Raw genomic sequence first — 21636 nt, forward strand, 5'->3', positions numbered from 1 at the left:
GTTTGTCTCTCTGTCTCTCTTTTTCACTTTGCTCATTTATTTTGTTTCTTAAATTCTACATATGAGTGAAATCATGTGGTATTTGTCTTTCTCTGACTGACTTATTTTCTTAGCAGTATACTCTAGCTCCAGCCATGTCATTGCAAATGGCAAGATTTCATTCTTTTGGTGGCTGAGTAATATTCCACACACCATCTCTTCTTTATCCATTCAGCAGTCAGTGAACACTTGGACTGTTTCCATATATTGGCTATTGTAGATAATGCTGCTATAAACATCAGGGTGCATGTATCCCTTTGAATTAGTATTTTTGTATTATTTGGGTAAATATTCAGTAGTGTAATTGCAGGGTCATGGGGTAATTCTATCTATTTTTAACTTTTTGAGGAATCTCCATACTGTTTTCCATAGTAGCTACACCAGTTTGCATTCCCACTGACAGTGTAAGTTCCCCTTTCTCCACATCCTGTCCAACATCTGTTGTTTCTTGTGTTGATTTTAGCCAGCCATTCTGATAGGTGTGAGGTGATATCTCATGGTAGTTTTGATTTGCATTTCCCTCATGGTAAATGATGATGATGAACATCCTTTCATGTGTCTTGTTGGCCACATGGATGTCCTTTGAAACAGAGAATTCTCTGAGAATGGCTGTTACTAAAAGAGGATGGAATCTATAACTGTTGAGTAAATTTGGAAATTAATGATAACCCCCTTCATTTGCATGTTTTCTTTAGATGGAACTAAAAGTGCAACATAATACCAGTGACCTACTAATCATTGTATATGTTTTATTGACTTACTCAGAAAAACTGTAATATGCAGGTAAAATATCTGTGACATACTTATCATTAAACATGTGTTGGAGCACCCAGGTGGCTCCGTTGGTTAATCATCTGATTCTTGATTTAAGTTCAAGTCATCATCTCTGGATTGTGAGATGGAGCCCTGCACTGGGCTCTGCACTGGATGTGGAGCCTACGTAAGATTCTCTCTCTCCCTCTCTCCTTCTGCCCCTGCTTGCGCATGCATGCACACACTCTCATTCTCACAATCAGTCATCAATAAACACATGTTTTATTAACTTATCCAGAAAGATATAAACATATATGTGAACAATTTAAATTTTACTCATTTGGTTGCTGCTTTAGGTCTGGAAATCGAGTGCTGGCAGGTAGTGGGAATGAATCATGATTCAGTTCTAATATTGCTACAGTCTGTGAGAAAGGAAGTAATTTCCTAATTATATTACTTTTACCAGACACATCTTCCAGAGCTAGATACCCTTTCATCAGAAAGAGCGAGATCCTTTATAACTTGGCTGAGAGACAACAGACCATTAAGCCCAATTCTTCACGTGGTAAAGTAAGTACTTCTGTAACTTAATTATCAAATTGTCTTATTCCATGCAGTCTGTGTGAAACTGCTTGTCTTCAGAGCAAATTTTAAATAGTATTATGAAAATATATTCTAATAAGAGAATGCTGTTAATTGATTAATATCCCCTATGTTCCATTTTCCTAAAGCCCCCGTGTATTAGTAATTTTTAATGTATAATTATTCTTTATAAGAATGTGCATTTTTAAACACTTTTCCTTTTTCAGAGATGAGAGTCCTGCCAAAACGGAATTTTTTCAACATTTGATTGAAGACCGAACAGAAGCTGCATTCTCTTACTATGAATTTTTGCTTCACATTCAGCAGCAGATTTGTAAGTGAAGTGGAATAAAATTGAATGAGAAGAAAAAGATCCATAGCCTAGGTAAAGCATAATCTGTCAGAGAAGCACGTAGGATATTTGAAATGAAAGCATTTGTTGTTCCAAGACAGAGTGCACAGCATAGCACCCAGAGGCTTTGGCAAAAGGGAAAGGGGAAGAAAGAACCTGGCAGATTTTCTTCAGCCTGAATTCATGGTAATGATGATGCTGTTTCACCAAGTATATTTTGAATTGATTTCTTCACATTTCCAGTAGTGCAGCAGCACAGTGCTCTGTTCATTGCAGGCCGGCACATCTATGTAGCTGTGTGGAATGATGTGTCATAATGGCAAAGTAGATGAATTCCTTTTTCTTATAATTAATATAACATTTCTGGACTCGAACTCTGACAAGAGATGCCAAAAGGCAGTGGTACCGTGTTACTTGTTTATATGAATTACTTTTTAACAAGGAATGATTTGTATTCATGAATTCAATATTTTCCCTGTAAAAACAATAGCATTTCAGAACATGAAATATAGAAAAATATATATAATGTACATAAATGTTACATTTGTAAAGAAAATGTAAAAATGTAACTACAAAATATGAATTGCTTAAACTGTGCTGCATTGTTGGATGACAACTCTTTTTGTCACAGTTAGAGAATGAGGTTGACTAATGCATATTATGAATTGAGTCCACAAAAGAAATACAAAACTCTTTGTAATTCTGTTAAATCTTTTATGTGGATTTATTTATGATCAGCCTACTAATTAAAAATATTTTGCTTGACAATATTTGGTGGTTTTTTTGTGTGGGGGGAGAGTGGGTGTTACTTTTATATATAGGATATATTGAATTTACTACTTGCATTTAGTAGTATTTGAATCCATTCGTTTTTATAAGTTTGTGGACATTACCAAGTACTTATTCTGTTTGTATTCTAAAAAACCAATGTCACTTTTAAAATACATACGAGTATTAACTAGGTAAAATTTTAATTTGTCTCTCTCAGTTAAATTAGGCATTTTTTTTCTGTACATTCATAGCAAGAAAATTTTCACACCACATATGACCATTTTATTCAGTTGGCTATTAAGATTACCATCTTGGGAGATCCCTGGGTGGCTCAGCGGTTTAGCGCCTGCCTTTGGTCCAAGGCGCGATCCTGGGGTCCCGGGATCGAGTCCCGCGTCGGGCTCCTGGCATGGAGCCTGCTTCTCCCTCCTCCTGTGTCTCTGCGCCTCTCTCTCTCTCTGTCTATCACAAATATATAAAAGTAAATAAATCTTTTTAAAAAAAATGATTACCATCTTGAATTTTGAGAGTGATTTTATTCTAATGAAAAAAATCTTTCATTTACTAACAGCTTATTTGCTATAAAAACAATTAAAGATATATTAGATCTGTTTTATAACTATGAAAGTCCCACCAATTAACTTTGAAAGGAAAAAGGTTCTTGGTATGTGTGGTGAGGGATTTTACCAGTTTTATATTTGGTGGCTCTCTTTTCTTTAGATAAAAATAAAAGTACTCTCTCACATTCCCTGATGGAAATGAGAGGTTAAATGACTCACTCTAAATGACATTACTAATTAATGACAGAGCTAATAGTAAATCCGAAATGTTCTTCCCACCCACCACCTACTCTTCATCCCACCCTCACTCCCCAGGACTGTACTTGTCTCTATACCATGCTGCCTACAGCAAGAGTGAATCCTATTGAACATTAGGAAAAACTACAATACTCTTAAGGACAACTGAATACTGTAATTTTATAACAAAAAAGTATCATGTTTCTATTTTAGGAAAGGCAAAAATCTTTTGTCTGGATATTTTGTTTTTCATTCAATAGATATTTTTAAGCACTTAATACTTGTCAGAGTTTGTTCTAGGCGCAAAACATAAAATCCCCATTTTCACAGAGCTTATAGTTTAGAGTACTGGTATGGAGGACTGGGGAAAAGATAATACATGTCAGGCATAATGAATGCTACAAAGAAAAATAAAGCTATATAAGGGAATCAAGAATGCTGTTTTTGATAGTAACCAGGGAAGGCCCCTCTGGAAAGGTGAGAGCTGAGCAGAGACGTAAACTCACATGGATATCTGGAAGAAGAGCCATCCCAAGTGGTAGGTGAATGTGGAAATTACCTTAAAAGGAAAGGTGCACAAAATGGGAGATGGATAAAGAAAAGTTAATGGGCTTAGTTAATAGTCTGTAGGTCCTGGTGAGGTCAAAGGGCTGTTAGAGTATGGATAGAAGAGGGAATGAGCTAGAAAGATAAGTGGTGTCGGTGTATGGTATTCTGCCTCAAATCATATTCACCACTTGGATAGGAGGTTGACCAGGGATATCTTTTTTTTTAAGGTTTTATTTATTTATTCATGAGAGACACACAGAGAGAGACAGAGAGAGAGGGAGAAACAGACTCCCTGTGGGGAGCCTTGTGGGACTTGATCCCAGGACCTTGGATCATGACCTAAGCCAAAGGCAGACATTCAACCACTGAGCCACTCAGGCGTCCCCAGAGAGATATATTTTCTTTATTTTTTAAAGATTTTATTTTATTTATTCATGAGAGACACAGAGAGAGAGAGAGAGGCAGAGACATGGGCAGAGGGAGAAGCAGGCTCCATGCAGGGAGCCTGACACAGGACTCAATCCTGTGTCTCCAGGATCACGCCCTGGGCCGAAGGCAGCGCTAAACCACTGGGCCACCGGGGCTGCCTGAGAGATCTGTTTTGAAAGAGTATCCCAGATGATATGAAAATCTTCCTAATCCCCTATTAAAACCATTATTGAATAGAAACATACAATTCAATTTATAGAAATGTTGTTTACATGCTACTTTTACAGAGTACTTCTATAGAACAAATCAAGTGTGGTCCACAAATCAGTGGAAAGGGATTCTGTTTTTTATTTATACATTATGTGTGTGTGCAAAAAAACTATTTGAAAGGTGTCTGTAGATAGGAATCTGTTGTAGTCGACATGCATGTATTAATTAGCAACATGTAATACTAAGAAAGCCATGAGTCTTCTATTCAGAGTAACTTTTGAAGATATTGAAAATATCTTCAAAGCCAAATAATAAATAAATAAAGCTGAAAACAACATCATAGATACTATCTAGGTAGAATTTCTGATAAGTGAAAGAAGAGTTTAAGGGAGGAAAAAAAGCACTCAAAAGCCTTGCCAAATGAGACAGAGACCTTCTAAAAAATAAAAGTGGTAGGTAGATATTTTAGGATTCACTCATTTTATATCTCTGAATTCAGAGATAGAATATGTATTAACCAGAAAATTGGGCCTCCTCTTCATTTCTGCCTTATACTACCTATGAGAGCTGGCACTTGAGGGAGGAAGGTAGTGTGACTGGAGGACACAGAGGTTATTAATGCATTGCCTTCTGATAGGCCACAGGCTCATCCAAAAGTGAAAGCCTTTTCTTTAGGTTCCATTATTAAACGATGCATAGTTAATGTAGATTTTCATGTCAATTTGGAGGCCAAAAAGCGTCACTATTAAAACCCAGCAAGCTAGTTTTTAAAGATTGTTAAAATTTGTATTCACATTTGTAAACAATCATAAATATAAACCAATGTTACTAGAGTTTACTTGAGACTCTACTTCCCTTACGAAACTTAGTTCCCATGCAAGGTTCATAATTTTGCAAAAACTCTCCAAAAGTACAGATAGTGTGCCACACAGAATCTGTCAGACAACTGACAAGCTACCCTCCAGCCAGGACTCAGGCATTTACTTAGGAGTGCGTCATCACTGTTGGGAGATGTTCGTGGGTTTTGCAGCTGTTTTTGCTTTTCATATAACTTTATCTTAGGTTGGTAACCATTTAGGTTGTTGATAAATTTGATCAATGTATAGTAATGTGTATATGCTTATTTTTACACTCTTAATTTCTAGTTTTCTGTAACTACATTTTTTAATACATTTTTGGTACACAATAGACATGAAATGATTATCCTGTCATTGCTAAGATAGAAATATGTATAACCTACACCTCTATCTAGCTTGCAACACTTTATTGATGATATAGCTAGTATATATGTGCTAATATAAGTAATTCGTAAATAGAGGTAAGTGCAATATAATAGGTTCTTTTAAAGTTAATAGCCTGTGGCCTTATAATATTAAATCATATGCTTAACCTTAATCTTTTCCTTAGGAATAAATAATACGTTAGGGTGCCTGGGTGGCTCAGTGGTTGAGTGTCTGCCTTTGGCTCAGATCATGATCCCAGGGTCCTGGGATTGAGTCCTGCATCACACTCCCCGCAGAAAGCCTGCTTCTCCCTCTATGTCTCTACCTCTCTCTCTCTGTCTCTCATGAATAAGTAAAATATTTTAAATAAATAAATAAATAAAATGCATATGTTCCTCTCAATTCTTTATTATATAGAAAGTTTACTTTAAGGCATAATTGTATCTTGGGTTTTTTAATACTTAACCCATCTCACAAATAGCCAAGACTTTATCCTAGGACAGGCTCCATAACAGGAACACATTTACTTAATTAAATGACTGGAAAACTGATTAGCCTTTCTTACAGTGGCGTCATTTTACAGTGGCCCTTGAGAAAGCAAAGCTGTAAAACACTACTGGTTTGGAAAGCCAGTTCCATTTTTTGTGGAGATTTTTTTCTGTATTCCAGTATCTTTGGAATCTCTCCTTCTGGACTTATATCTTATGACTTGCATAGTAACGATAGGAAATGCCTATTAACTGTTGAAAGGGAGTAGTCTTACTAGAATGCAAGATATTGTGCCTCTAGACTCTTCCTTAATTAACTAATAGAGACTGATAAGTAATTATTTGCTCAGTCAAGAATAACCAGGAGAGGGGCGCCCTAAGGTCTCAGTGGTTGAGTGTCTGCCTTTGGCTCAGATCATGATCCCAGAGTCCTGGGATGGAGTCCCACATCAGGCTCCCGGCTCCCCGGAGAACCTGCTTCTCCCTCTCCCTTTGTCAGTCCCCCTGCTTGTGTTTGCTCTCTCCCCACCCACCTGCCCTCCCTGTCAAATAAATCTTTAAAAAAGAATAATGGAGAAATGAAGTAATAAGTCGTTTTAGGCAAGAAGGGTCAGAGCTTAAGGCAGAGTTCTTTAATAGCTAGGATTCAGAGTTTTATGTCCCCAGGAAAAACAGGGTCTGAAAGGGTGTTTTTCCACAAAATGTAGTGAAGCTAAATTGCCTTTGTAGAACTCATGGCAACTTTTGGGTCATACTCAGGGAAAAAAAATGGGAACAGAATTGATGTGGAGAATGGGTGGGAACGAGAAGGAAACCTCTGAGAGGGAAAGAAGACTGATCCATCATAGGAGCTGCCCTTCTTTCAGGTCCAGAGTTTGCGCCTGCTGCTACCCTTACTTGGAGAAAACCCTTTGACCCCGTCCTGGCTTCACTCATGGAGCCCCACCATCTTTCAGAACTCAGCCTAAACATCACTTCCTCCCAGGCCTGCGGCCTTTCCTGACCACACTCCTGTCTCGTTGAGAAACCCCTCCCGTGTGTTTCCAGACCACCTTCTGCTACCCGTGTCATAGCCCCTGCCATGCGGTGCTAACCGGTGTTCTCCCTTAAAGTAAGGCCACTCTGTTGTGCCCACCCTCACCTCCACGCCACCATGCCTGGCACATTGTAGGCACTCAGGAAATGTTGAACCAATTTTAAATGATTCTAACGTAGGAATAAATAAGTTGTAAACCTGGAAACAAATGTAAAGAAACAGGCTCTGGAATAAAGAAGAAACATACACTATTGTGCTGGGTTTAGGTAGAAATTGAAAGACGGCCTGAGAGAATGGGAATGGTGCCCGAGGGTGGATAGGAGCCACGTGAAAATTCGGGAGTGCACCCACACTCTCAAGTTTCAGGAGGTTCAGTGGTCTGGAGCTTCGTGCCAGATTCCCTCCAAACAAAAAGCAAGTTGCTGCTCTTGTGTCACTTTCCACAACACTGTACAATACTTGTGGTTTTGGGGGGATCTTGGAAGCCACGTATCCTCCATTTCACTGTGCTGCTCTGACCCATTTACCAAGTAACCCATAAATAAGGCTGAGTGTCTGCAGTGCAGTCAGAGCCAACAGACCGTTCCTCACCAAGTAGGCCGCCGCGCAAACAGCTCCACTGCTTGGGCTCTGTTGACCTACGGATCCCATCAGAGTGTCTACGACAAATACAAATGCCATATGCAGGCGCAGGGGAGAATTACAGACCTCTCTAGGGTTTTGGAGCAGCTGTATCTTCTGAAAAAAAAAAATTTAATTTTCGTTTTGAAAACGGCTCCTAGATCGCTGCTGGACTGTCTACTACAAGATACCAAGTGCCCTTGTGACCTGAGCTGACCAATGTGGGCATGCCCAGCTGTAGTCTACCATTAAATGAAAATGTGTGTAAGCTACCAGGCTCAGCTGATCCCAAGGTAAGTGTCATGTGCAGGTGGCTCTGACTCGTAGGGTAGCTGCTCCTGCTGCATTGCAACTTTGCCTCACTTCATATCTATGACTTCATGAGGTATTTCCCTAGGACTAGTTAACTAAGGAAGAAAAAAATTTGAACCTGGGCCAACTGGACTGTTACAGTATTAGTCTAGTGGTGAAGGGAAATCCTCTTTATGATAGGCAGGATTCAAGCTGTCCATTTTTCTACACTGAGATGGCCAAGAGGTGTAGATCTGTACAGCTTCCAAGGCAGTAGCTACTGACTAGTTAAATGGTAGGGGACTTGGAAGGAACAAGATTGGAAATTGATGACAAATCGGTTTGGAGACCTAGTATGTGGATAAATTTCATAAAATGGACACAGAGTGAGAGGATATTTGTATTCCATATGAATGTACACCAAAGGCATCTGCAGCAAAACTGTCCACCTCAATCAGGTGAATGAAGTGACCCATCTGTGAACGTCGGCCTTTTCCTTAAGCGCCCTAATGTTAGGCTCAATGGCTTATGTACAAAGTTGCCATATCTGGGAGTATAGAAGCTATACATGGGCTAAATAAATAGCTACCACCACTGTATTCCTAACCTGTTTTCAGCTGAGACTTACTTTGCTTTCTCAACGTGGCATCATTTCTTGGGAGACAAAGCAGCTACCCGGTAGCAGGTTGATTACACTGGACCTTCCCATCATGGAGTAATTTGTCATCAATGGAATAGATACATACTCTGAGTATGGTTTTCCTGCCCTGCCTGCAGTGTCTCTGTCAACACCACTATCTGTGGGCTTACAGAATGCCTTCGTCATCACCATGGGACCTCCACAACATTGCTTCTGGTCAAATCTCCCATCCCATGGCAATATAAGTATGGTAATGAGAATTCACTGGTCTTGCCACACCTGTCACCTCAAAAAGCAACTGGCCTGATAAAAAAGTAGAATGCCCCACCAAAACTGTCCTACAAGATGTAATATATGCTTTAAGTCTGCAACCAAAATTTTTCTTTCATTGCCAGAACACACAGGTCTGAAAATCAAGATTAGAAGTGAGAGCTTTGAAAAAACAAAAAACAAAAACAAAAACAAAAAAAACAGAAGTGAGAGCTTTGCCTCCTAACCTATTCCACAGAATTTTGGGGTCTTAGTTCCCAAAGGCAAGATGCTTCCAATGTGGGGGTCGGGGGGAATGACACACAATAATGTCCCCACTGAATTAGAAGTTATGACAACCATCTGGCCATTTTACTTCTTATACAAACAACCCAGATGGGGAGTGATTCTTATTGTGAAGAGGAATTAATCTGCTGCTGTATACTGGGGCAGGGAGGTCTCTTACTGGGACCTATTGGATTTTTCAGGGAGCCTCTTAATTGGATTTTTCAGGGAGCCTCTTAATATTTCCATGTTCAATTCTTAATGGAATATTATAGGAACTCATTTTTAAAAGGGAGTGTCGGGAATCCCTGGGTGGCTCAGCGGTTTAGCGCCTGCCTTTGGCCCAGGGCATGATCCTGGAGTCCCGGGATCGAGTCCCACGTCGGGCTCCCGGGATGGAGCCTGCTTCTCCCTCTGCCTGTGTCTCTGCCTGCCTCTCTCTCTCTCTCTCTCTCTCTCTCTCTCTATGTCTATCACAAATAAATAATAAATAAATAAATAAATAAATCTTTAATAAAAAATAAAAGGGAGTGTCATTGATGACCCAAACTCTCCAAAAGTTAAAGTATCTGTCTCCTACTAGGTAAAGAAAGCAAACTGCATTCTATACTGTAATGAATAGAAACTGGAAAATGATCTGAGAGGTATAGTGCAAACAAATTTCAGTGAAAACTCAATTCTAGCCCTGGAGCTGTCACATTACATTAGACCAACTCTAGTGGAAAAAATAGGGTTTGAGAGCCAAAACACAGAATTTGAATTCTAGTCTTTCTTGTAGCTGTGTGATCTGGGATAAGTCCCTAAACTTTTCTGAGCCCTACTAGAGATAATTCTGTGCTAAAAATCTTGTGGGAATTTTATGGTATAAATGTGTAAAGTTTTCTGTGTAACGCCTGGACACAGTATATACAGTTAACCCTTGAACAATACTGGTTTTGAACTGTGCAGGTCCACTTATATGCAGATTTTTTTTTTTTTTTTTTTACTTTTATAAAATCAAGTTCTTGGTTCCTTGGAGCTCCTTTTTTTTTTTAAATTTGCATTTAAATTCTAATTAGTTAACATATAGTATAGTATTGGTTTTAGGAGTAGAAATTAGTGATTCGTCACTTACATACAACACCCAGTGCTCACTACAACAGGTGCCTTCCTGAATACCCATTAATCATTTAGCCCATCCCCCCCACCACCTCCCCTCTAGCAGCCCTCAGTATGTTCTCTATGGTTAAGAGTCTCTTATGGTTTGACTCCTTTTTTTTTTCTCTTTCCCTATGTTCATCTGTTTTGTTTCTTAAATTCCATGTATGAGTGAAATCATATATTTGTCTTTCTCTGACTGACTTATTTCACTTAGCATAATACACTCTAGCTCCAACCACGTTATGGCAAGATTTCATTCTTTTTGATGACTAATATTCCATTGTAACCAATACCACCTCTTCTTTATCCATTCATCAGTTGATGGACATTTGGATTCTTTCCATAATTTGGCTATTGTTGATAATGCTGCTAAAAACATCAGGGTACATGTGCCCCTTCAAATCAGTATTTTTGTGTCATTTCGGTAAATACTTAGCACAATTGCTGGCTCATAGGGTAGCTCTATTTTTAACTTTTTGAGGAACCTTCATACTGTTTTCCAGAGTGGCTATAGCAGTCTATATTCCTACCAACAGTGAGAGTTCCCCTTTCCCTACATCCTTATCAGCATCTGTTGTTTCCTGTATTGTTAATTTTAGCCGTTCTGACAGGTGTGAGGTAGTGTCTCATGGTTTTGATTTGTATTTCCCTAATGAGTGGTGTTGAACACATTTTCATGTGTCTGTTGGCCATGTGGATGTCTTCTTTGGAGAAATGTCTGTTCACATCTTCTGTCCATTTCTTAACTGTATTATTTGGTTTTGGGGTGTTGAGTTTGATAAATTCTTTACAGATTTTGGATACTATCCCTTTATCAGATAGGTAATTTGCAAACATCTCCCATTCCATAGGCTGCCTTTCAGTTTTTTTTTATAAATATCTTTTTAAAAAATATTTTATTTATTTATTCATGAGAGACACAGACTGAGAGAGAGAGAGAGGCAGAGACACAGGCAGAGGGAGAAGCAGGCTCCATGCAGGGAGCCCGATGCGGGACTTGATTCTGGGACTCCAGGATCACACCCTGGACTGAAGGCAGACACCAAACCGCTGAGCCACCCAGGGATCCCCGCCTTTTAGTTTTGTTGATCATTTCCTTCACTGTGCAGAAGCTTTTTATCTTGATGAAGTCCCAATAGTTCATTTTGCTTTGGTTTCCTTTGCCACTAGAAATGTGTCCAGTAAGAAGTTGCTATGGCCCTTGTCAAAGAGGTTTCTGCCTGTGTTCTCCTCTAGGATTTTGATAGTTTCCTGTCTCACATTTAGGTCTTTCATCCATTTTGAATTTATTGTTGTGTCAGGTGTAAGATGGGCTAGGCCCATCTTTTAGGGCCTCACAGGTCGTGGCAAGGCCTTTGAGTTTCACTCCAACAGAAGTGAAAAGCTTTTGAAGGACTTTGAAAAGAGGAGCAATGTGATGCAACCCTAACAGGAGTCTAGCCAACCTGCTGTAGGCCACCAAAGAGGATAAGGGGGATGCAGTGAACAGATGATGAATAAATCAGGCCCCATAGTTTAGATGGGATATGTTTGCATTAAGAGAATGTGAAATTGGGAATTGACCCTGCAGCTTGGATGAATCTTTCTTTACTAGATCATTCTTTTTTACACTACTGGGTTCCATTTGCTAATATTTTGCTTATGATCTGTTTTATTTACTTGTATAAGACTGGTCTATAGTTTGCTTTTATAGTCTTCACCTGTTTAATTTTGATTAGCATTATGCCAATTTTATTAAATGAGTTGGCTAGCATCCCATCTGTTTTGATGCTTTGGAACAGTTTGCATAGATTTTGTTATATAAGATAGGTATTACCTATTCTTAAAGTTTTGGTTGAACTGGCCCATTATGTCTCTGGGTCTGGGACTTTTTCCATTTTAATCTATGACCATTGATCTATTTAGGTTGTCTTTGTTGAGCTAAGTTTGATCTCTATAGTTCTAACTTGATTGGTATAAGCAATTATTATTGGGGGATTAGCTGTTTTCTTCCTTTTTGTAATGTTTATGTATTCCTATTTTCTCTTTTCTTAATCATTCTTGTTTCAGGGTTGCCTGTCTTGGTGCCTTTAATTTTTTTTTTTTTTTAAATTTTTATTTATTTATGATAGTCACACACAGAGACAGAGAGAGAGGCAGAGACACAGGCAGAGGGAGAAGCAGGCTCCATGCACCGGGAGCCTGACATGGGATTCGATCCCGGGTCTCCGGGATCGCGCCCTGGGCCAAAGGCAGGCGCCAAACCGCTGCGCCACCCAGGGATCCCTCTTGGTGCCTTTAAAAAAAAAAAAAACGCACTTAGTTTCATTGACTTACTCTATTTTGGGGAGAGGTTGCTTTAGAATAAATGTAGAGGAAGTTTGATTCACTTTCTGCTTTACCTTTATCAGTTCCTTTCCACTTCTTCCGTTGGGTTTATTTTTGCTGCTGTTTTTTTGAGCTTCTTAGATTGTAAACTTAGTTTATCTTCAAACTTCTCTGTTTCTAATTAATGCATTTAAGACTATGCAATATCCTGAGTAGTGAAGTTTTAATATTTAGTGCTTTCATTCCTATTCAGTTTTCAAATAGTTCCCAATTTCCATTTATTTTCTATTTAATCCATGACTATTTGTGTGTTATTTAAATTCCAATGCTTTGTCTTTTTGTTAATTTCTAATTTCATAAACATAGCTTTATGTTATCAGGTTTAAAATTTTTTTTGAGAGGGGTCCCTGGGTGGCTCAGTCAGTTAAGTATCTGACTCTTGATTTCGGCTCAGGTCATGATCTCAGGGTTGTGAGATCCAGCCCCACATCAGGCTCCACGGCAGAGCAGAGTCTGCTTGAGATTCTCTCCCTCTCCCGCTGCCCCTCCCCCAGCTCTCATGCTCACTTACTCTCTCTCTAAAGCTAAAAAATTTTGACATTTCCTCTGAGGCCTAGTATATGATCATTATATTGTGAATCTTCCATAGTGTTTGAAAATATGTATTCAAATTTGGGTACAAGGTTCCTTATCACTTTAATTGTTAAAAACAAAGGCCTAGGGCAGCCCAGGTGGCTCAGTGGTTTAGGCTCCCCATAGGGAGCCTGCTGTCTCCCTCTGCCTATGTCCCTGCCTCTCTGTCTCTCTGTGTCTCTCATGAATAAATAAAATCTTAAAAAACAAATGAAGGCCTGGTTGACTCCATCAGTTGAGTGAGCCAACTCTTGATTTTGGCTCAAGTCATGATCTCAGGGACCTGAGATCCAGCTCCTGCATCAGGCTCCACACTCAACGGGGAGTCTCTTGGGGATTCCTTTGCATGCGAGTGCTCTCTCTCACACCCTCTGCCCTTCCCCACCACGTGTGCTCTCTTTGAATTAAAAGAAATAAATCTTAAAAAAAAAAAAAAAGAAATAGAAATAGAAGGCCTCGGGCCTGGAGGCAGAATAGGGAAAAGGCATATCCTTCTCTAGTATTCAGCCAGAGAGGGGCCTCCTGGCAAGATACCTGAGGGGACTCCTGAACTTTTCTGCCTGTCCAGCCTACAATGCAGTGCAGCTCACATCTTCAGAGAATGTATTTGAGGTTGTTCAATTCAGGTGATTTTACCAGCAAGACTAAGTGACAAAAAATATAAAGCTTTCTTTGTAAATAAACTTTCCTTCCATCTTGACTGAGGCTAGCCTCTTAAAAAAAAAAAAAGTATTTATTTATTTTAGAGAGAGTGGGAGAAGAAACAGCAGATCCCCTCTTCCCCTGCCAGCAGAAAGCCTCATAAGGGGCTTGATCCTAGAACTCCAGGATCATGACCTGAGCCAAAGGCAGATGCTTAACCTACTGAGCCACCCAGGTGCCTCAGATACTAGCTAGCCTCTTTGCCAGTAGGAGGCAAGCAGTACTAACACTAGATAATCCAATTTCATTATTGGTGGGCTTATCTGGGAAAAATTGAGTTCTGCAAATGGAAGGGAGTTTGAGGATATAAGTGAAGAGTGTCTGCAAGAGCAGGTTGTATAAGAATTGATAAAAAAAAAAAAAGAATTGATGCAGGGTTAAAACAAGGGCTCAAAATTTAATAGGGGCACTAAAAACCCAGTCATTAAGATAATATTTTAAATCTAATATTTTTTGGTTAGCATACAGTGTGATATTAGTTTCAGGTGTACAGTATAGTGATTCAAAACTTCTATAAAACATGTGGTATTCATCACTACAAGTGCCCTCCTTAATCCCCATCTCCTATGCCACCCATCCCTTCACATACTTCCATTCTGGTAACCATCAGTTCTCTATAGTTAAGAGTCTTCTTGGTTTGCCTTTTCTTCTTTTGTTTTCCTCTTTACTCTTTATTTCTTAAATTCCACATATGAGTGAAAACATATGGTATTTGTCTTTCTCTGACTTATTTCACTTAGCCTAACACCCTCTAGCTCCATCCATGTCCTACATGGAAAGATTTCAAGATTTCATTCTTTTGATGGCTGAGTAACATTCCGTGGTATGTAAGTATGTGTGTATATATATATATATATATATAAAATCACATATATATAATCACCTCTTTATCCATTCACCAGTCAGTGGACACTTGGGTCTTGGCTAGCATAGATAATACTGCTATAAGCATCAGAGTGCATTTATTCCTTTGAATTAGTATTTTGGGTAAATAGGTAGCATGATTGCTGGATCATAGAATAAGTCTATTTTTAACTTTTTGAGGACTCTCCATACTATTTTCCAGAGTAGTTATACCAGTCTGCATGCTCACCAACCCTGTAAGAGGGTTCCCCTTTCTCCACATCCTGGCCAACATCTGTTGTTTCTTAGGTTGTTGAGTTTAGCCATTCTGACAGGTGTGCGATATTATTGTAGTTTTGAGCCACCACAATTGTGAGCCAAAACAAGTCTTCATGATGTGTGGCCCCACTCCCTGAACTCTTTGTAGGAAATCTGAGGCTGAGCTTCTAAAAAAGTGCTTGCACAGCAGCCAACTAATTAATTCCCATCAGAGGGTTGTCACAACACCTAGGGCTTTTAGGTCTCTTCTCTCAGTGGAGGTCCTGGGGCAAACTAGTTTGAGAGACATCTTCTAAGCACTCAAAGCTACCCTCAAAGATCCCTAATATTCCTGTGACACGTCACTGACTCTACCTAGCCAAGGTGGAGGTGCATTGCCCCAACAAGGAGAGAGTGTGTTAAGAAAGTGAAGACTGTGGGGAAATGGGGACATTTGAAGAACTCCTTCCTGTTTCCATAGAGACTCCCATTGTTCCTGGACCAGTTGTTTCTCTTCCCCCACCTGTGTTTTGCTTTTCCCTGATAATGAGTGATGTTGAGCATCTTTTCATGTGTCTGTTGGCCATCTGGATGTCCTCTTTGGAAAAATGTCTAGTCATGTCTTCTATTCATTTTTTATTTTTTTATTGGAGTTCAATTTGCCAACATATAGCATAACACCCAGTGCTCATTCCACCAAGTATCCCCATCCCCCTCAGTGCTCATCACCCAGTCCCCCCAACCCCCCACCCACTTCCCTATTCACTACCCCTTATTCCTTTCCCAGAGTTAGGTGTCTCTCATGTTTTGTCACCCTCATTGATATTTTCACTCATTTTTCTCTCCTTTCCCTTTATTCCCTTTCACTAATTTTTATATTCCCCAAATGAATGAGACCATATAATGTTTGTCCTTTTCCGATTGACTTATTCCACTCAGCATAATACCCTCCAGTTCCATCCCATCGAAGCAAATGGTGGGTATTTGTCATTTCTAATGGCTGAGTGATATTCCATTGTATATATATGCCACCTCTTCTTTATCCATTCATCTTTCGATGGACACCGAGGCTCCTTCCACAGTTTGGCTATTGTGGCCATTGCTGCTATAAACATCAGGGTGCAGGTGTCCCGGCGTTTCACTGCATCTGTATCTTTGAGGTAAATCCTCAGCAGTGCAATTGCTGGATCATAGGGCAGTTCTATTTTTAACTCTTTGAGGAACCTCCACACAGTTTTCTAGAGCGGCTGCACCAGTTCACATTCCCACCAACAGTGCAAGAGGGTTCCCCTTTCTCCAAATCCTCTCCAACATTTGTTGTTTCCTGTCTTGTTAATGTTCACCATTCTCACTGGTGTGAGGTGGTATCTCATTGTGGTTTGGATTTGTATTTCCCTGATGGCAAGTGATGCGGAGCATTTTCTCATGTGCTTGTTGGCCATGTCTATGTCTTCCTCTGTGAAGTTTCTGTTCATGTCTTTTGCCCATTTCATGATGGGATTGTTTGTTTCTTTGCTGTTGAGTTTAATAAGTTTAATAAGTTCTTTATAGATCTTGGATACTAGATCGGATAGGTCATTTGCAAATATCTTTTCCCATTCTGTAGGTTGTCTTTTAGTTTTGTTGACTGTTTCTTTTGCTGTGCAGAAGCTTTTTATCATGATGAAGTCCCAATAGTTCATTCTTGCTTTTGTTTCTCTTGCCTTCATAGATGTATTTGCAAGAAGTTGCTGTGGCCAAGTTCAAAAAGGGTGTTGCCTGTGTTCTCCTCTAGGATTTTGATGGATTCTTGTCGCACATTTAGACCTTTCATCCCTTTTGAGTTTATCTCTGTGTATGGTGTGAGAGAATGGTCCAGTTTCATTCTTATGCACGTGACTGTCCAATTTTCCCAACACCATTTATTGAAAAGACTGTCTTTTTTCCAGTGAATAGTCTTTCCTGCTTTGTCGAATATTAGTTGACCATAAAGTTGAGGGTCCACCTCTGGATTCTCTGTTCTGTTCCATTGATCTATGTGTCTGTTTTTGCGCCAGTACCACACTGTCTTGATGACCACAGCTTTGTAGTACAACCTGAAATCTGGCATTGTGATGTCCTCAGCTGTGGTTTTCTTTTTTAAAATTCCCCTGGCTATTCGGGGTCTTTTCTGATTCTTCACAAATCTTAAGATGATTTGTTCCAACTCTCTGAAGAAAGTCCATGGTATTTTGATAAGGATTGCATTAAATGTGTAAATTGCCCTGGGTAACATTGACATTTTCACAATATTAATTCTTCCAATCCATAAGCATGGAATATTTTTCCATCTCTTTGTGTCTTCCTCAATTTCTTTCAGAAGCGTTCTGTAGTTTTCAGGGTATAGATCCTTTACCTCTTTGGTTAGGTTTATTCCTAGGTATCTTATGATTTTGGGTGCAATTGTAAATGTGATTGACTCCTTAATTTCTCTTTCTTCAGTCTCAGTGTATAGAAATGCCACTGATTCCTGGGCATTGATTTTGTATCCTGCCACACTGCCGAACTGCTGTATGATTTCTAGCAATCTTGGGGGTGGAGTCTTTTGGGTTTTCTATGTACAGTATCATGTCATCTGTGAAGAAGGAGAGTTTGACTTCTTCTTTGCCAATTTGAATGCCTTTTATTTCTTTTTGTTGCCTGATTGCTGAGGCTAGGACTTCTAATACTATGTTGAATAGCAGTGGTGAGAGTGGACATCCCTGTCTTGTTCCTGATCTTAGGGAAAAGGCTCCCAGTGTTTCCCCATTGAGGATGATATTTGCTGTGGGCTCTTCATAAGATGGGTTTTAAGATGCTGAGGAATGTTCCCTCTATCCTTACACTCTGAAGAGTTTTGATCAGGAATGGATGCTGTATTTTGTCAAATGCTTTCTCCGCATCTATTGAGAGGATCATATGGTTCTTGTTTTTTCTCTTCTTGATATGATCTATCACGTTGATTGCTTTACGAGTGTTGAACCCGCCTTGCATCCCAGGAATAAATCCCACTCGGTCGTGGTGAATAATCTTCTTAATGTACTGTTGGGTCCTATTGGCTAGTATCTTGTTGAGAAGTTTTGCATCTGTGTTCATAAGGGATATTGGTCTATAATTCTCCTTTTTGGTGGGGTCCTTGTCTGGTTTTGGAATTAAGGTGATGCTGGCCTCATAGAATGAGCTTGGAAGTACTCCATCTCTTTCTATCTTTCCGAACAGCTTTAGTAGAATAGGTATGGTTTCTTTTTTAAACGTTTGATAGAATTCCCCTGGGAAGCCATCTGGCCCTGGACTTTGGTGTCTTGGGAGGTTTTTGATGACTGCTTCAATTTTCTCACTGGTTATCAGCCTGTTAAGGTTTTCTATTTCTTCCTGTTCCAGTTTTGGTAGTTTGTGGTTTTCCAGAAATGCATCCATTTCTTCTAGATTGCCTAATTTATTGGCGTATAGCTGTTCATAATAAGTCTTTAAAATCGTTTGTATTTCCTTGGTATTGGTGGTGATCTCTCCTTTCTCATTCATGATTTTATTAATTTGAGTCTTTTCTCTCTTCTTTTTAATAAGGCTGGCTAATGGTTTATCTATCTTAATAATTCATTCAAAGAACCAACTCCTGGTTTGTTGATCTGTTCCACAGTTCTTCTGGTCTCTGTTTCATTGAGTTCTGCTCGAATCTTTATCAATTGTTTTCTTCTGCTGGATGAAGGTTTCATTTGCTGTTCCTTCTCCAGCTCCTTTAGGTGCATGGTTAGCTTTTGTATTTGAGTTCTTTCCAGTTTTTTGATGGATGCTTGTATTGTGATGTTATTTCCCCCTCAGGACTGCTTTTGCTGTATCCCAAGGATTTTGAATGGTTGTATCTTCATTCTCATTAGTTTCCATGAATCTTTAATTCTTCTCTAGTTTCCTGGTTGACCCTTTCATTTTTTAGCAGGATGGTCCTTAACCTCCACATGTTTGAAATCCTTCCAAACTTCTTCCTGTGGTTTAGTTCTAGTTTCAAAGCATTATGGTCTGAAAATATGCAGGGTACAATCCCAATCTTTTGGTATCGGTTAAGACCTAACTTGTGATCCAGTATGTGGTCTATTCTGGAGAAAGTTCCATTTGCACTTGAGAAGAATGTGTATTCAGTTGCGTTTGGATGTAAAGTTCTGTAAATATCTGTGAAATCCATCTGGTCCAGTGTATCATTTAAAGCTCTTGTTTCTTTGGAGATGTTGTGCTTAGAAGATCTATTGATTGTAGAAAGCACTGCATTCAAGTCTCCAAGTATAAGTGTATTATTATCTAAGTATGTCTTAATTTTGGCTATTAATTGATTGATATACTTGGCAGCTCCCACATTCGGGGCATAAATATTCATGATTCTTAGGTCCTCTTGTTGGATAGATCCTTTAAGTCTGATATAGTGTCCCTTTTCATCTCTTACTTCATCTCTTATAGTCTTTGGGATAGACTTTAATTTATCTGATATAAGGATGGCTACCCTTGCTTTCTTTTGAGGACCATTTGAATGGTAAATGGTTCTCCAACCTTTTATTTTCAGGCTGTAGGTGTCCTTATGTCTAAAACGAGTCTCTTGTAGACAGCAAATAGATGGCTCTTGCTTTTTTATCCAGTCTGAAACCCTGTGCCTTTTGATGGGGTCATTAAGCCCATTCACGTTCAGAGTTACTATTGAAAGATATGAATTTAGTGTCATCACAATACCTATTCAGTCCGTTTTTGTGGATTGTTTCCTAGGACAGAGTCCCCCTTAGTATTTCTTGCAGAGCTGGTTTGGTGGTCACATATTCTTTCAGTTGCTGCCTATCTTGGAAGCTCTTTATCTTTCCTTTTATTCTGAATGAAGTCTTGCTGGATAAGGTATTCTTGGCTGCAGGTTCTTCTCATTTAGGACCCTGAATATATCCTGCCATCCCTTTCTGGCCTGCCTGGTCTCTGTGAAGAGGTCTGCTGTTATCCTAATACTTATCCCCATAAAGGTTAGGGATTTCTTGTCTCTTGCTGCTTTAAGGATCTTCTCTTTATCTTTGGGAATTTGCAAGTTTCACTATTAAATGTCGAGGTGTTGAACGGTTTTTATTGATTTGGGGGGGGGGGAAATCTATCTCCTGGATCTGAATGCCTGTTTTCCTTCCCAAATTAGGCAAGTTCTCAGCTATGATTTGTGCAAATACACTTTCTGGTCCTCTGTCCCTTTCGGCGCCCTCTGGAACCCCAATTAATGTAGATTTTTCCTTCTGAGGCTGTCATTTATTTCCCTTAACCTATCCTCATGATCTTTTGTTTTGTCTCTTTTCTCCTCAGCTTCCTTGAGACAAGACCATCAACTTGTCTTCTATGTCACTCACTCGTTCTTCTACCTCATTAACCCTCGTCGTTAGGACCTCCAGTTTGGATTGCATCTCATTTAATTGATTTTTAATTTCAGCCTGGATTAGATCTAAATTCTGCAGTCATGAAGTCTCTTGAATCCTTTATGCTTCTTTCTAGAGCCACCAGTAGCTTTATAATTGTGCTTCTGAATTGGCTTTCTGACATTGAATTGCAATCCAAATTTTGTAACTCTGTGGGAGAGAGGACTGTTTCTGATTCTTTCTTTTGTGGTGAGTTTTTCCTTCTAGTCATTTTGCTCAGTGCAGAGTGGCTAAAAACAAGTTGTACTTGATCGAAGCATGAAGTCTTCTCACACTGTAGCATTCCAGCTGTTCTCTCTTTAAATCTCAGGCTGAATTTGTAGGTTTTCAGGATGATTTGAAAGTTATCTAGGTAAGTTGGTGGGGACAGATGACTTGGAGACCCTACTCTTCGGCCATCTTGCTCCACTTCTTCTATTCACTTTTTAATTGGATTATTCATTTTTGGAGTATTGAATTTTAAAGTTCTTTATATATTTTAGATACTAAACCTTTATTAGATATATCATTTGCAAATACCTTCTTCCATTCCATATCTTGCCTTTTATTTTTGTTGATTGTTTCCTTTGCTGTGCAGGAAACATTTTTTTGTTGTGATGTAGTCTCAATAGTTAATTATGCTTTTGTTTCCTTTGCCCTCAGGTGATGTATCTAGAAAGAAGTTGCTACAACTGATATCAAAGAAGTTATTAGCTGTGTTGTCTTCTGAGATTTTTATGGCTTTAGGTGTAGATCCTTAATCCATTTTGAATTTATTTTTGTTTATTGTATAAGAAAGTGGTCCAGTTTCATTCTTCTGCATGTAGTTGTCCAGTTTTCTCAACCATTTGTTGAAGAGACTGTCTTTTTTCCATTGGATATTCTTTCATGTTTTGTCAAAGACTAATTGGCCATATAATTGTGGGTCCGTTTCTGGGTTTTCTATTCTGTTCCATTGATTTAGGTGTCTTTTTTGGTGCTAGTAGCATACTATCTTGATCACTACAGCCTTGTAATATAGCTTGAAACCCAGAATTGT

The 21636-nt window shown here is 39.2% G+C and overlaps 1 protein-coding gene and 1 long non-coding RNA gene across 3 annotated transcripts in view; one reads left to right on the forward strand and one right to left on the reverse strand.

The window, feature by feature from the left end:
* Window positions 1-2494, forward strand: part of SEC24B (SEC24 homolog B, COPII coat complex component) — a 94732-nt gene extending 92238 nt beyond the window's left edge. For both annotated transcript variants that reach the window (XM_072810589.1, XM_072810590.1), the window contains 2 exons: window positions 1259-1362; window positions 1602-2494. In XM_072810589.1, coding sequence (XP_072666690.1) covers window positions 1259-1362; window positions 1602-1716 — 219 coding nt within the window. In that variant the 3' untranslated portion in view covers window positions 1717-2494. The remainder of the gene's footprint in view (window positions 1-1258; window positions 1363-1601) is intronic.
* Window positions 1616-5396, reverse strand: LOC140623871 (uncharacterized). Its single transcript, XR_012023405.1, has 2 exons — window positions 3801-5396; window positions 1616-2959 (listed from the first exon to the last, which is right to left on the reverse strand). It is a non-coding gene; the product is annotated as an uncharacterized lncRNA (long non-coding RNA).
* Between the last annotated feature and the right edge of the window lie 16240 nt (window positions 5397-21636).

This window comes from Canis lupus, chromosome 33 (genome assembly GCF_048164855.1).
Source record: "Canis lupus baileyi chromosome 33, mCanLup2.hap1, whole genome shotgun sequence".
NCBI classification, from domain to species: domain Eukaryota; kingdom Metazoa; phylum Chordata; class Mammalia; order Carnivora; family Canidae; genus Canis; species Canis lupus.